The sequence below is a fragment of the Podarcis raffonei genome, chromosome 11 (assembly GCF_027172205.1).
Source record: "Podarcis raffonei isolate rPodRaf1 chromosome 11, rPodRaf1.pri, whole genome shotgun sequence".
In the NCBI taxonomy this organism is placed as follows: Eukaryota; Metazoa; Chordata; class Lepidosauria; order Squamata; family Lacertidae; genus Podarcis; species Podarcis raffonei.
This window is the reverse complement of record NC_070612.1, coordinates 1,548,873-1,565,718: the sequence shown is the minus strand read 5'-3', so window position 1 is coordinate 1,565,718 and position 16,846 is coordinate 1,548,873. Positions and strand designations below refer to the sequence as shown.

The 16,846-nt window shown below is 49.2% G+C and overlaps 1 protein-coding gene across 6 annotated transcripts in view; it reads left to right on the top strand.

The window, feature by feature from the left end:
• CNTFR (ciliary neurotrophic factor receptor) overlaps positions 1-16,846 on the top strand; it is a 452,372-nt gene that overhangs the window by 424,229 nt on the left and 11,297 nt on the right. For all 6 annotated transcript variants that reach the window (XM_053408065.1, XM_053408064.1, XM_053408063.1 and 3 more), the window contains one exon: positions 5,238-5,401. In XM_053408065.1, the coding sequence (XP_053264040.1) occupies positions 5,238-5,401 (164 nt within the window). The remainder of the gene's footprint in view (positions 1-5,237; positions 5,402-16,846) is intronic.

Genomic DNA, 16,846 nt, shown 5'->3' with positions numbered 1-16,846 from the left:
TTATTATTATTATTATTATTATTATTATTATTATTATTATTATTATTAAATCCCATGAAGCTGAAAGTCGGATGGTTCGGGACAGATAAAAGGAAGGACTCCATTGCACAGTGCATAGTTAAGCTATGGAACTCATTGCCACAGGGGGTTGGGATGGCCACTGACATGATTGGCTGTCAAGAAAGATTAGACAAAATCATTGATGGCTCCTTGATAAAACGGCTGTTCTCTGCCTCCATGGATGGAGTCAGTGATGTTTCCAATTCCCAGTTGCTGGAAGGGTGCTCTTGTGTTCGAATCCTGCTTGTAGGTTTCCCAGAAAAGGCATCTGGTTGGCCATGGTGAGAGCAGGATGCTGGCCTAGATGGGTCATTGGCCTGATCCAGCAGGCTCTGGCTCAGCTGGTAGAGCATGAGACTCTTAATCTTGGGGCTGTGGGTTCGAGCCCCACCTTGGGGAAAAGATTCCTGCATTGCAGGGGTTGGACTAGATGACCCTCAGGGTCCCATCCAACTATATGATTCTATTATCTGTGTCCTCCTATGCCTTGCCCTTTCTTTTCTTTTCTTTTTAGAATTATAAATTTTATTAGTATTTTCCACACAATAACAACAACACGAAAAATATTGAAAAATAATACACAAAACACAAAAACCGACATTCAAAAAACAAAAAACAAATCCATATCTTACAAGTTAATAATATAAACACTAAAAAGAAAAACAAACATTGACTTCCACCAATCCCACAGCACCTCCTTTACCTCTCATTGTGTCTTCCTGTTTTCCTTATCATCTCAATACTAACATCTAGATATAAATCCCTCTTTCTTATCCTTTCACTTCACAAGGTTATTCCAGACTCAGCCAGATTTCTGCCCTCGAACCTTGACTTTTAAGGTATTCATTTAGGCACTCCCATTCTTTTTTCACTTCACTTTTGGGTTTTTGTCTCATTATGTCTGTCAATTTGGCTAATTCTAAATATTCTGAAAGCTTACATAACCATTCTCCCCTAGTGGGTAACTGGTTCCCTTTCCAATACTTCGCCACCAGGATTCTTGCTGCAGACGTCGCATATAAAGAAAAAATTAGTTTTGTCTTTTGGAATATCATCATTTAAAATTCCTAAAAGGAATGCCTCTGGCCTTTTCCTATATGCTATTCTTAGTATTTTCTTTATTTCCTCTTGGATCATGCTCCAAAATTTCCCAGTTTCGGGGCATGTCCACCACATATGGCCTTGCCCTTCCAGTCTCAGACACCCACTTGCCAATATCTCTCCCCACATCTGGTCCTTCTCCTCTCCTCCCTCGACTCTCACCTTACCATAGTCACATTAATGTGGATTTGCAAAGCTGGAATCAGACTGACGCCAAGGGAGACATTGGCCGCCTTGCGAACAACACCTGCAGAGGAGCAAAACACCTGGAAAAAGCTGGCGCAGTTGAGCTTCTCCCTCATCCCAGGGTCCCCAGCTGAGCTGGCGCAGCCTTCCTTTTCCTGGGGCTCCGTATGCACAGCCTCAGACATGGAGCTGCATTGCAGAGTCACCTGGTGTGATGGCCTGGGATTCGGACTTGGATGCTGAACCTGAGGGATCCCAGCCTGCACAGGATTCCCCGCCTCCAGAACCAGCTGAGCCGGGGCTGGGGCATGAGCCTGAAGGGTCCTCACCTGTGCTGGGTCCTCAGGTGCAGGCACCAGCTGAGTCTGCTCTGGCTCCGGAGGTGATGGAGGACCCATTGCCTGCAGGGGCTCCACTCTCAGCCCCATCAGGGGAAGCAGAGGTTGCCTCTGGGTCCGGTAACCCTCCAGCCTCTCCTGAGCTGCAGAGGCTCAGGGCAGAGAGGCGGAGGGAATTGAGTTCCCGCAGGAGGAGTTCTCGCCTACAGGCCAGGAGAGGCGAGTCACCAGATGATCGGGGCCGCCCTATGCCTTGGGGCAGATAAAAGCCAGCCAGCCCCAGTCCCAAGTTGCGGCAGCAACATTGTTGGTTGCTAGTTCCTGCCTGAACCCTGTCCTGCTGTCCTGCCTGAGCTCCTGACCCGCCCTGGCTCCCTGCTTGCTTGCCCGTTCCTGACTTCACCCGACTCCCTGCCCTGCACCCAGATTCAGCTACTACGGACAGCCTCCACGTTGCACCTTTGACCACAGACCTGTGCTGGTCCCGGGGGGAGGTTACCGTGAGGCGTGGTCAGAGTCTGGTCCTGGGTCACAGGTCTAGAGACAGTCCACACGGGGCGAAGCGGGATCCGAAGCAAGAAGCCGGGCGTGGTCGGGAACTCCGGAAGAACAGGACTGGGTGCTGGCAGAAGCAGGTTTCCAGCAACGTTGCTCCCGCAACCTGGGACCGGGCTGACTGGCCTTTATCTTCTCTGAGGCCAGGGGCGGTCCCGACCCCCAGGTGACCCGCCTCTTACGGCCTTAAGGCGAGCACTCCTCCTGGGAGAAACCAGTTCCCTCCGCCTCTCTGCCCTGAGCCTCTGCAGCTCAGGAGAGGCTGGAGGGTTATTGGACCCAGGGGGAGACTCACCTTCCCCTGACAGGCCTGGGAGAGGCGCACCTGTAGGCAATGGGTCCTCAATCACCTCCGGGCCTGAAAGTGAGATGAGTGCCACAACCCCATAGTCGCCTTTGACTGGTCTTAACTGTCCTTTACCTTTTTATCTGAAGAGGAGCAAGCTTGTTTTCTGCTGCTCCAGAGTAGAGGACTCAAACCAATGCATTCAAATAACAAGAAAGGAGATTGTGACTAAGGAAGAACTTTCTACATGCAGATTTTATGCAGATTCGCTTCCTTTCTTGTCTTCTTTTGTGCGGCAAACCCTCTTTGGGGAGAATGCATATCTTTCTGCCCAAGGCTGAAACTGCTCCCATACCTTCTGAGCAGCACTTTTCTGTGGCGATCGATGGGGCAAAAACCTTGCAGCAGTGGGTGGCAGGTCTGTACTCCAGTCATACCCTAGTTTAACTTCCATGGCTCCTGCCAGTGAGCTGTAGAGATTTTCCTTCTGCCAGAGGAAGAGAGAGAGGCTACAGTCCTTCTCCTTCACACAGAACCCCAGTTCCCAGCCACAGCTCCAGCTTGAAGCCAGATTGCGTTGGTTAACAGCTGCCCTAAATCTTCAAGCCTCAGCTTGCATGAGAGAGCAAAGCAGTCCGCTGAATTGCAACCGGGATAAGTTTTGCAAATGAAGCAAGCTGTATAATTATTTGCAAAGTTCGAGAGCAATAACATACAATTACAAATTATTTGCAAAATTCAAGAGCGGTAACGTACAATTACAATCATAAATAAGATAAGCGTTGCAACAATTAAGCAGCCATAAAAAGCGAACAGGCCATGTTCTGCCTCTTGGAGCCACAGGCCAGGATGCAGAAACGGAAGAGCTCTTGTCATTCTGCCTCCATCTTCTCCTCGGAGGCCAGAGCAGCGCTGAGCCCAGAGGACCACCCCTGGGCTCTCACTTGTGGGGTGCCTCAGGGTTCTGTCCTCTCCCCAATGCTTTTCAACATCTACATGCAGCCGCTAGGAGAGATCATCAGGGGGTTTGGGCTGGGTGTTCATTAGTATGCGGATGATACCCAGCTCTACCTCTCTTTCAAATCAGAACCAGTGAAGGCGGTGAAGGTCCTGTGTGACTGTCTGGAGGCGGTTGGAGGATGGATGGTGGCTAACAGATTGAGGTTGAATCCTGACAAGACAGAAATACTGTTTTGGGGGGGGCAGGAGGTGGGTGGGTGTGGAAGACTCCCTGGTCCTGAATGGGGTAACTGTGCCCCTGAAGGACCAGGTGCGCAGCCTGGGAGTCATTTTGGACTCACAGCTGTCCATGGAGGCGCAGGTCAGTTCTGTGTCCAGGGCAGCTGTTTATTATTATTATTAAGAGAAGACTCTTGCCTTCACTTCCTACCCAGAACCACTTGAGTTTATTATTATTATTATTATTATTATTATTATTATTATTATTATTATTATTATTATTCGCTAGGCCTGTGGGAGACTCACAATCTGTATTCGAACTCAAGGCCAACTCTCCCCTCTTGGGGTTTCCAGCAGAGCAGAGCTATCCTGGCAATTGGTTCTAGTCTGTTTCCTTTTACACCTTCTCAACCCACAACCTCTACCAAGTCTTTCTACCTCTGCCCACCCCTTCTGAACACACCCACACCCTGCTCATTAAATTTGTGGTCCCCAGAGCTGAGCAGAATCGAGCCCCAGCCCCCCAGGGCTGCAGAAAACGATAACAGTGAGTCACCAAAGCTGCGGAAAGGTTATCAGCTCAGCCAGCCAGGAGGTCGGGGGGGGGGTGTCTTGGCAACCCCATTGATTCTGTGGGGGCTTTGCCCATTGAATCAGGGCTTCAAAGCACTTGGCGGTTCTCTTGTTTGGGGCATTGTGCTCTCGGACGAGAGACGGCTCACGTGTGCGCTGGTTCCGCATGAATCACTTGGTGACACTTTCCCACAGTGGCGGCAGCAGAGCCAGCAAAGCAAGATGGCGATGCATTTAGTGCTGACCTTTAAAGCCCTAAACGACCTTGGCCCAGTATACCTGGAGGAGCGTCTCCACCCCAGACACCTGGGTCCATCTCCCGAGGGCCTTCTGGCGGTTCCCTCCCTGTGAGAAGCAAAGTTGCAGGGAACCAGGCAGAGGGCCTTTTCAGTAGTGGCACCCGCCCTGTGAAACTCCCTCCCACCAGATGGCAAGGCAGTAAACAACTATTTTACTTTTAAAAGACACCTGAAGGCAGCCCTGTTTAGGGAAATTTTTAATGTCTGATGCTGTATTGTTTTTAATATTCGGTTGGAAGCAGCCCAGAGTGGCTGGAGAAACCTAGCCAGATGGGCAGGGTATAAATATATTATTATTATTATTATTATTATTATTATTATTATTATTATTATTATTTATTAGGAGGAGGAGGACTTTAATTTTTATTATTATTTTTAGAAAGCCAGCTTTCCTAGCTGCTGCCTGCTTGCTTGCCAGTCCCTGCTGTGCAGCACACAGACGAAGGTTGCAGCGGGTTAGAATGGATGACCTCCAGGGGTCCCCTTCCAGCTGTATGGTTCTTTAGCTGGGATTTCTTCATTGCAGGGGGGGCTTGACCTAGATGACCTTTGGGAGTCCCTTCCAGCTCTACAATTCTGAGAGGCAGCATTTGCACGGAAATGTTTCTTTTCTCACCAAGGTTTTCTCCTCCTCCTCCCATGTCTTGTTTCCTTGAACAGTAAAGCCGGACCCTCCAGAGAACGTGGTGGCTAAGCCCATCCCCAACAACGCCCGGAGGCTGCTAGTGACGTGGCAGTACCCTTCCTCGTGGCCCGATCCGGACTCCTTTCCCCTCAAGTTCTTCCTGAGGTACCGGCCGCTCATCATTGACCAGTGGCAACACGTGAGTGGCAACCTCTGCTGTCGTTTGTCTGGCTGGGGGTGGCGGAGGAGAGGGTCCCTTCCAACTCTTACACCTTCTGTGTAAGGAAATGTTGATTTCCTCATTCATAGCCTGATATTCCTCCAAGGAGCAAAAGACAGAGTCCATAGTTCTTCTCCCTCCCCTTTTCTCTCCACAACAACCCTGTGAGGAAGATTAGGCTGCAGTGACCAGTCTTCCTCTGAACTTTGGTAATTTGGAACTGGGTTGGCTGGCCATCCTGCAACAACCACTGCGCCACACTGTTCCCCCCTCCTGCCTGCCTCCCTGTGATCCCAAACTGCTAAATAATAATAATAATAATAATAATAATAATAATAATAATAATAATTAATTTATTTATACCCCACCCATCTGGCTGGGCAGCTTCCAACAAAATATTAAAATACAGTAATGCATCAAACATTAAAAGCTTCCCTAAACAGGGCTGCCTTCAGATGTCTTCAAAATGTCTGGTAGTTGTTGTTCTCTTTGACATCTGGTGGGAGGGCGTTCCACAGGGCAGGTGCCACCATCAAGAAGACCCTCTGCCTGGTTCCCTGTAACTTGGCTTCTTGTACCAAGGGAACCACCAGAAGGCCCTCGGAGCTGGACCTCAGTGTCCAGGCTGAACGATGGGGGTGGAGACGCTCCTTCAGGTATACTGGGCCGAGGCCATTTAGGGCTTTAAAGGTCAGCACCAACACTTTGAATTGTGTTCGGAAACGTACTGGGAGCCAATGTAGGTCTTTCAAGACTGGTGTTATGTGGTCACGGCAGCCGCTCCCAGTCACCAGTCTAGCTGCCGCATTCTGGATTAGTTGCACTTTCTGGGTCACCTTCAAAGGTAGCCCCATATAGAGCGTATTGCAGTAGTCCAAGCGGGAGATAACTAGAGCATGCACCACTCTGGCGAGACAGGGAGGGTTTCATCCTGCGTACCAGATAGAGCTGGGAGACAGCTGCCCTGGACACAAAATTGACCTGCCCCTCCAGCTGTGAGTCCAAAATGACCCCTAGGCTGCGCACCAGGTTCTTCGGGGGCACAGTTGCCCCATTCAGGACCAGGGAGTCCCCCAAACCCACCCGCCTCCTGTCCCCCCAAAACAGTACGTCTGTCTTGTCAGGATTCAGCCTCAGTCTGTTTGTCGCCATCCATCCTCAGGACCTTCACTGGTTCTGATTTGAAAGAGAGGTAGAGCTGGGTTTCATCTGCGTATTGATGGACACCCAGCCCAGTCACAAGGTGGAGGCAGAGCTCAGCTCCGCAACAAGGTGGCGTTGTCGAGACGAGAGCGCCTCTGAGCATGCAACTGAGTGGCGTTTCTCCAGCCCTTGGGATCTGTCAAAGCATCCTGAATCGGCAAAGGAATGGCTGTTTGCAATTCACAAGGAAACCTTCCAGCTCCTTGGGCATCCCTGTCTTCGCCCTGGATGGAGGGCAAAATACACAGTCAGGGGCTAAGTGGGCGAAACCTGGCAGCTATTCGTGGGACAAGTGACCGGCAGTGAATCATTCAATCAGCTTTGTGATTCGTTTAAGGCAGACATGTTCAACCGGTCAACCACGATTGACAGGTAGACTGCCGGTGTGATCCTGATCGATCGTGGGGTGATCCTGATTGATCGCTGCAGAGGGGGAGAATGAGGGAGGGCAGGCGCGATTGTCATCTTTTATCGAGAGGGTGATTGGTGGCAGCAGAAAGTGTGCGGTCATTTATCGGATGCTGCTGGCGATTTTCGGCACGGGGCTTTTTGGTGAGCGTTTTTTGACACCCCCCAAGCTCAGCAACTCTGGGCAACCCCCCCATGAAAAGCTCGACAGCTCTTGGCAATCCTCCCCCCATTTCTTAATTTCTATGAGTAGATCACTGCCCGTTTTTTTATACTGGGAGTAGATCTCAGTCAGGACGCAGGTGGCGCTGTGGATTAAACCACTGAGCCTTGGGCTCACTGATCGGAAGGTCGGCGGTTCAAGTCCCTGCGACAGGGTGAGCTCCCGTTGCTCGGTCCCTGCTCCTGCCAACCTAGCAGTTCAAAAGCACGCCAAAGTGCAAGTAGATAAATAGGTACCGCTCTGGCGGGAAGGTAAACAGCGTTTCCGTGCGCTGCTCTGGTTCGCCAGAAGCGGCTTAGTCATGCTGGCCACATGACCCAGAAGCTGTATGCCGGCTCCCTCGGCCAGTAAAGCGAGATGAGCGCCGCAACCCCAGAGAGGGCCACGACTGGACATAATGGTCAGGGGTCCCTTTACCTTTACCTTTAGATCTCAGTCTCTTGGGAGTTGGACATGCCTGTTGTCAGGGAACTGCCATCGGAACGAGAGGAGGAGGAGGGGCTCCACGACGATGCTGGAGAGGGGCCAAGTAGGGAGAGAGGCAGGTCTCCTGTTGGGGAAGAAAATCAGCACGACACCAGGGATGGAGGGGGGGCCAATGGGGGAAGCGGAGAGCAGGCTCAGAGACTCTTCACTGGACACCAGCGGAGAGAGCACAGGTCCTCCGCTACCCGCGCAGGGAGGCTAGGAGGAGACTGGGCGTCAAAGAACTTTTATGTTGGGAAAGGTTGAAGAAACGCCCACTGTCGGATTCTGCCAGCGACTGAACAGCCACGAAGAGGGGCTGTCTAGCCAGGAAAGGTTTAACCAGGCCACCTAGCCAGGAGTGGCGGCAACTTACGCACGAGCAACCCCATAACCATTATACCTGAGGGCAGGGCCAGGACCTGGGTGGAAGAATCACTCTGCGAGGCTGTCAACCTGCTAAGACGAACACATTTGAAGAGCCCTGTTCCACGGAGCCAGCCTGTTTCTTTCAAACGGGGTGGTGCCATCAAGAAACCTCAAGGCTTTCTGCCTGAATGAGAGCGTGTTGTTCGGAGAGTCCCTTCTTTTCTTGCCTTCCCCATTCTCCTTCTTAAAAGCACTTTCACAGAACTTTTGTAGAGTTAGCGGGGACCCTGAGGGTCATCCAGTCCAACCCCCTGCATGGCAGGAATACGAAGCTGCCCCATACGGGGATCAAACCTGCAACCTTGGCGTTCTCACCATGGCACTCCAATACTTGTGGATGTGGGGAGGAACTTTGGAGATTAGAACTGGGAAGGAAAACAAGAAAGGCCATGGCCGTTAGCCTCAAAGGAAAAATGGCGGCTGAAAACTTCAGAATATGCAGCGATGGCAGAACTGACGGCGCTGATAAGAGACACATATTTAGAATCCTTTAAGGAGGACTGGAGACCTTTTTTGGTCTATTTTAAAAGTTGCTTTCCATATGTGAAGTCCACAGCGGGGTTTGGAGTTAAAGGGGAAAAGAGCAGAACCTATTACGAAACCTGTTAGAGAGGATGAAAATGGATTTGGTGGAATTATAAAATGCAATTGTCTGAAATCATCACTGATGGGTGAGCAGGAAGTCATTAGTATTGTAGAATTGGATATAACTCTTGAGTGAAAAAATGTAACTTTTAAGCTGGAAATAAAATAAAATATGAATGGGAGGCGGGGAGAAAGTCGCTGGGCACCAGCTTGGGAGGAAAAATTAAAATTTGTATCCTTCCCCCAATGCATTTGTATTTAGAACTTTTCCAATTACAAGTCCAGGTGGATCAAGGAGCATTAGAAAAATGAGGTTTTTTCATACCTTAAAAAAATTGCATGTGATTTAAAAAATAATAATAACTGTGATTAGTTGAGATTTGTGAGGAGGGTGGACTAGAGGACCCTTGCAGTCCCTTCCAGCTACACAATTACACAATTCTAAAGTGAGGAGACTGGAGGTTTGTGTCTAGTCCCAGGAGAATCCAGCATTTGCAAGGGGCCAGGGTTCATGAGGTCTAGCCTCGCTCACAGTTCAAGGAACCACCACGATTCTGCCTGGCCGCTTTCCCTGCCCACGCTGCTCCTCTGACATCTCTTTCCCTCCTGAAACTCCTTTCAGAGCTGGCACAGAGTGTTCCTTCTCTCCTTTGCCTCCTCCTCAGTGCCAGTTTGCTCCCCCCTCAAAAAAAAAAATTCCTGCATGCTTCCCTTTAGATCTGCAGGTCATTAGAAAGCTCCTTCCTCAGCCACCAGGGATCCATCCAGCTCTTTCCAGCTCTCCTTTGCATCAAAAAGAGAGGTTCCAGTTTGTGCGTCTGATATTGCCCCCTTTTAAAAAGCTCCGTTTATGCTGAGCTGTCAGTTTCCCTTTACGCTTCCTACCCAGGAAGCCTCTGCACTTAGTCCTATGTCAATCTCCCCCTCCACACACACCCTTCTTCTTTTTTCAAAGCCCCGTGCCCTAATTTTGCAGCTCTTGCTCTCCCCCAAGAGAGAAGAACGGCCTCCTTTTACAACCGCTGTTTCTCTGAGCTGCTCATCTCGGCCACCTCGTCCTCCGCTAATTTCTCCCGAAAGGTCACCTCGCTCTAAATACCGTCCCGTCTCCTGTGGGATCGCTCCGTTCTCTGAAGCTGCAATTTGCTCTGCTCTACAGGCTGAGAGGCTGCTGAATATTCGCAGTTCTGATCTCGCATTCCCTCAGATTATTTGAGCGCTGGGTGTGCCCTGCAGTATTAAGCAAACACAAAGGGGAAAAGTCCTGTGAAGACCTCCAAGATGAAAGCACTCGCACAAACCAAACAAGCTTTCTTTCACAGAACAGCAAAATAGCACTTGAGAAGGTGCGAAGTGCTGGAGTCCCAGAGGTGATTGTAGAATCATAGAATTGCTGAGATAGAAGAGACCCCCTCCAATGCAGGAATCTCAGCTAAAGCGTCCAAGACAGATGGCCATCCAAACTCTGCTTAAAAACCTTCAAGGAAGGAAAGTCCACGACCGTTCCCCTGTTAAACAGCTCTTCCCAACAGAAAATTCTTCCCAATCTTTAGTTGGAATCTCCTTTCTTGTGTGGCGAGTTCCAGCTCCCCCCCCCCAGTGGAAATAAAGACACATGACACAATTATTAAGGTTAATGGGCTAAATAAGGCCACAACTTTATTGGTTATAGGGGATGAGGGGTATTGGCTTAGGCATTGGTCTTAACCGACTATATCCAGCTTCAGCCCATCCGCTTGAAGTCTGGGAAGGGTTAACCACCAGTAGGGGGAGTCCTGCTGATGCACATCAACTAGGAACTCCCCTGGGGTCACCGATAGGGGACGTGGCTTAGGCCCTCACCTCCCCAGGCTTCGGACAGGGCCACGCCCCCCGGAATCCTTTACCGGACTACCCTTCAATATGTGGGGCAGGTGATGGCGCTTCCTCCCCTCTTCCATCTACAGAACAATACCAATGCCTAACCGCCAATACCCAGAAAGTTGTGATGATCTGCTACGAGGTAGGCGAAAACCAAGTGGCTGGTGCCAGTTTGCCAAGTGGAAAAATTCCTACCAGGCCCCTCAATGGCGACCAACCAAGGTCCATAGAAAGCTTAAAAAACGAAAACCTTATAGGGCGGGAGGGTGGGAAAAGCAGGAACAGCTGGTAGGTGGGAAAAGAGGGAGATCCCCGGCCGCGTCTGCCTTAAATAGGGCAGGCCACACCCCCAGAGCCAGCTGATTGGCTGGCCAGAGGGTGACGTGGCCGGGGATTCCCCTAATTGCACAGGGGCTGGGCTGTGACGCCCACAAACTCCTCTGCAGGGCAGAAGTGGCTTTGTCACTTGAAGCCATGGGTTCGAGAAAACAAGCTTGCTCCCATCTTTCCTTTCTCCATATTTTCCTTTCTCCTATATTTGTGCCAACTCGCCTGTTCTGCACGAGTTGTGTCTGCTTTTTGGAACTGACTTTTCCCTTCGCTTGGAAAATCTGGTGGTTGCTTTTGTTCCACTCTCTTTCCCTTCATCGCATGAAAGAGCATGAGAATAGCCCTGCTGGATCAAGCCAGTGGCCCATCATGAAAGGCAGTGTGGTGTAGTGGTTAGAGTATCAGACTCGGACCTGGAAGAGACCAGGGTTTGAATCCCCGCTTGGCTTAGACCTTGGGGGCCAGTCACTGCATCTCAGGCTAGCCTACCTCGCAGGGTGGCTGTGGGGATTCAATGAGGCAGAGTAGAGCCATAAATCTAGCCCAGCATCCTGTTCTCACAGTGGCCAAGCAGATGTCCCAAAGGGAAACTGGCAAGCAGGATTCGAACACAAAACCAGAACTCTCCTCACCTTTGGTTTCCAGCAGCTGGTGGTCAGAAGGATAGGAAATCTGTTCCTTTTGGTTTCTCTCTGAAATCTATCAACCTTTAAGTGTGCAGTTCTTTATGTCTGCAGCTTTGCCTGGTATACATATTTTTGCAAATAGCATTGCCTCATAGGATGCACCTTTGAATGTCCTTTCTGCCTTTAGCTGCATTTTTACACCCATTTTTGGGCCCAAGAACTACAATGCAAAATCCAGAGCAGTGTGCATTTTAAAGGATAGTTGAGTCTTGTTTCAAGACATGTGACTTTGGTGGGTTCACACTGCAAAACAAACTGAACCAAACCATTTTTTTTACTTTAAATACATTTTCTAAGCAGCATCACTAGCAATTAAGGGACACGTTTAAGGGATAGGGAGGGAGTTGTTCATGAATGCAGAAAAGAAGAGGGTTTTGGGTGCAAACGTCTGAGAGCTAAAGTACAAGAACCAAAAGCAAATGTCATAGAATCATAGAATCAGAATTGGAAATGGTTCTGAGAGTCATCTAGTCCAACCCCCCATAGTTCAGGAATCACAGCTGTTTTGGCCAGATCCCAGCAGCTTCTCCCAGTTTCTCCCTGAATAGCTCAGACTGAATTCAACCCACACTTGGTTAACCTATGGGATTACCGTATTTTTTGCTCCATAAGACGCACCTGACCATAAGACGCATCTAGTTTTTAGAGGAGGAAAATAAGGGGGGGGAAATACTCTGAACGAAACAGTGGATGTATGATTTTCGTGGTTCATGCTGTGGCCACAGACATGTGATCTGATGGTAAGTTTGGGTTAGCCCAATGCAAAAATCCAGAGAATCCATGTGGATCCGTGCTTTGTAACCACGTTTTTGCGTCATTGCAGCCCCATGCAACAGTGGATGCATGGGTTTTTTTGTGCCGGCTGTAGCCATGGACATGCTATGTGATTTGATGGTGAATTTGGGGTGACCCAATGCAAAAATCCTGAGGATCCATGGGCTTTTACCTCCCCCCTCCCAGGCAGCCTCCTTTATCTCTAGCGTCCCTTATCTCACTTCTGATCGCTTGAGATCAGTGGCTTTGTTTCAACACCCACTTCCCTCTTTCAAAAAAAACACAAGAATGAACTGCTTTTTGCCCCTGGGCAATTCGGCTCCAGGGACCACACATTCACTCCATAAGATGCACAGGCATTTCCCCTTACTTTTTAGGAAGAAAAGTACGTCTTATGGAGCGAAAAATACGGTAACTGCTGAAAGAGCTGGTGGCCACCACTAAGTTAGGCGGCTTCCCAATTAGGCATCCTGGAACCGAATCTGTGCCAAAGGCCCACAAAATCTATTTCTGCACGTACGAGCAAGAGGATGCCCTGTTGCATCGCTGCCTCGGTTGTGTCAGGTGGACGCAATCTCTGCTCTTAATTTTAGTGACTGCCAAAACATATTTCTAGATGCTATCGATGGTGATTCATCGTTTCTGAAGCTTGTAAGATTGCATTCCAGGAAAATTGATGAGACGAAAGCAGATAAATGAATAACGAGCGTGGTTGCAAATTCACTGGACAGGCGAACAATTTGCCTGTTTAGTGAATAAATATTGGTGGTCATTAATGAATTTCAATATCAGCAGCCATGTACTAAGAGCTGCTGTGCTGCTTACTCAATGCAGGGGCTCCTTGTCTTGAATGGGCTACCCAGAGCCATCCAGACCACACCGAAAACAAGATGCTGGTCTGGACATGCCTTTGGTCTGATCTTGCAGAGCTGTGCTTAGGGTCCCAATTGGCCTGTCGGATACCAATCCAGGGGGCCGCGAGACAATTCTTTGCTGGATGTACCCATCTGAGGGGCGGGCGTCTTGGACGATGCCCTTGGACGGCAACCTCTTTGCCCACCCAGCACCTTCCCATGGCTGCCGGGAAGAACTTCACTTCCAGTAGATGGAAAGAGGAAGGGGGGCGTGGGAAAGGCAGCCGCTGTCACCTCAAGGTTTTCGCCCTTTCCTTGGGCTGGTTTTCCTGTTCTGGCTCCTTAAACACAAAGCATTAAATATTTAGGGCACCGTTTCTTTCCCCTCCCGGCTTTTAAGTGTGTAACTCAAGCCAGCTTGGCCTCCGCTTCCTCCTGCTGCCTCGCAGCCACGTCCTGCCCCTGTCCGAGTGCGCTTCTAATGCGCTCAGATGTTCCTTTAATGGATTACCTAGCCAGGAACTGGATACCTCGCCCTAATGGATCGCTAATAGCCTGTTTCTGGTTTCGCAGGCTCCGCTGGTTAACTCACACCATCCGCCAGAGCTTCCTGGCCTCCCAAACATGTTGCCCGTCACACTGACACATCTCCCGAAACATGCGCTCATCACCTGGGGCCGCAAGGGTTCGCAAGAGGGCAAGCGCATTGAGCACCGTCCTGTCCGAAGGGGTGTCCTTGGGGAGTCTGAGTGATGAAAGTGTTGGAAGTGTGTAAGGGGAAAGCACATGGGGGGGTTTTTGGGGGGGTAGACGCTTCCCTCGGGACACACCATCCAATTGCAGAAAAGGGGAGCCAAAATTGTCAAGGGTCTGAGATAGCTCCTCTGCCGGGAAAAGGGTGCACAGTTTGGAAGGAAAAAATGAGCAAGGAGGAACTCTGGAACGTGGGGGGAGGGTCATGTAGTGATCATGAAAGGGGGCAAATGGTTGCTTTCTCAGACAGAACTTAAGAGTTCACCACCTTCTGAAGGAGTCCGTTCCACTGTTGCTATTTTTTGTTTTTGTTTTTTTTTAAAAATTATTAAGAATTTCAACATAACAATTTATCAAAAACATACCATCCTCATTCCCCCCCTGTTTTTCCCTCCCCCTCCCCAAACCAGAAACCCACCCTCCCACCCCACCCCAGTCTTTCCTCAGCTCCTCTCTCTGATTTTTCAGCACATGTTAATCTCTGCATATTACAAAACTGTAAAGATCCTTAATTTATCTATCTATATGTTACCAATACAGTGGTACCTCAGGTTACCTATGCTTCAGGTTACAGACTCCGCTAACCCAGAAATCGTGCTTCAGGTTAAGAACTTTGCTTCAGGATGAGAACAGAAATTGTGCTCCGGTGGCACGGCGGCAGCAGGAGGCCCCATTGGCTAAAGTGGTGCTTCAGGTTAAGAACACTTTCAGTTTAAGTACAGATCTCCGGAACGAATTAAGTACTTAACCTAAGGTACCACTGTAATAAATTTGTGTATGTTTATTCAAAACCTGCCAAGGAGTCCAGTTCATCTTGTTGTTTCTTTAAGTATTTTGTCAAAGGTTCCCATTCTTCTTTGAAGTCACAGTTGTCCTCATCACGCAGTTTGTGTGTCAATTTCGCCAATTCCGCAGAGTCCATCAGTTTCTCTTGCCACAGTTCTTTGGTGGGGATTTCTTCATTCTTCCATCCTTGTGCTATTAAGACTCTTGCCGCTGTTGTCGCATACATGAAAACGTTCTTCAATTTCCTTGGCAGGTTTTTCCCTACAATTCCTAACAAAAATGCTTCAGGCTTTTTTACAAATGTTAATTCGAACATTTCTTTCAGCTCATTATATATCATTTCCCAGGAGTCCGTTCCACTGTTGAACAGCTCTTACTGTCAGAAAGTTTTTCCAAATGTTTAATCAGCATCTCCTTTCTTGTAATTTGAAACTATGGGTCTGAGTCCTATCCTCCAGAGCAGGAGAAAACAAGCTTGCTCCATCTTCCACGTGACAGCCCTTCAGATAGTTGAAGATGTCTATCATATCTCCTCTCAGTCTCCTGTTCTCCCAGCTCCTTCAAGGGCTCCTCCTAAGACTTGGTTCCCAGACCTTTGACCATCTTGGTCACCCTCCTCTGCACACCTTCCAGCTTCTCAAAACTGTGGCGCCCAGAACTGGACGCAGTATTCCAAGTGTGGTTTGACTAAGGCAGAATGTTGTTGTTGTTTAGTCGTTTAGTCGTGTCCGACTCTTCGTGACCCCCTGGACCAGAGCACACCAGGCCCTCCTGTCTTCCACTGCCTCCCACAGTTTGGTCAAACTCATGCTGGTAGCTTCGAGAACACTATCCAACCATCTCGTCCACTGTCCCCTTCTCCTTGTGCCCTCCATCTTTCCCAACATCAGGGTCTTTTCCAGGGAGACTTCTCTTCTCATGAGGTGGCCAAGGTCTTGGAGCCTCAGCTTCAGGATCTGTCCTTCCAGTGAGCACCCAGGGCTGATTTCCTTCAGAATGGATACGTTTGTTCTTCTTGAAGTCCATGGGACTCTCAAGAGTCTCCTCCAGCACCATAATTCAAGGCAGAATAGTGTGGTACTATTACTTCTCTTGATTGGGACAATAGACCTCTGTTGTTGCAGCCTAGAAGAGCATTGGCTTTTCTTGCTGCTGAATCACACTGTTTTTGACTCAAGCATTATCACCATACTTGAGAAAAGAGTGATGTAGCTTTGCAGCTTGTCCCAGGAGAAAATGGGTTTATGTGCATGGGTTGGAGAGCCCTAAAACCTAAAGCGCCTGTCATTTGATCAGGGACTAGCACCGTGCCATTGCTCCAACTGGAAACCTCCCTGTGTACAACAGCACACAAGAGGTTCTCTGAGGTTACTGAAGTTTTCCACAGGGTCAGAGTGCTTCATTTCTGTTCTCTGCAGCTGACTTGTGCTATTCTGTTAGCAATTTCTAATCCAGACATTACCAGCATATTTTGCTGGCAAGTTCAGAAACTCTGCTGAACCCAAACTGCTGGATATCTCAGTCCAAGGTCTTCTGGCGGGACCTTAAATCTGACCTTCCTAGCAGGACAATTTTAACAAAGTTAGCTAAGACAGCTTGCAAACAAGCCGAAATCTGTCCGATCTGAGTTGTCCTGCCAAGTCGTGCTTTGATTAGGCAGACAGCTCTTAAAAGGCTTTCCGGATTATTTTGGGAAACTGCACGTCCTGGTCAAATTGACCAGGACAACACAAAATGGGGTGATGACATTTTGGAACTGCTTTGGTCTCTCCCCATCTCGAAATGGAAGGGCTGGCAGAGAGGCAAGCCTTGGAACCGTCTCTGAGCAATGGCCTGCATGCAGTCAGCTCATGCACGAAGGCGAAACCAGCCTCTAATCTTGGAGAAAGGAGAGGCGCGGAAAGACTCATCTGAACAAGCAAGAGAGCCTAAGGAGAGCGTGTGAGCATCTTGGAATTTGGAGTCTTCAGTAAGAAAGCAAAAGCCCCAGCCTCTGAGTCGTGCCATCTAATAATAATAACAACAATAATTTTGCTATTTATACCCCGCCCATCTGGATGGGTTTCCC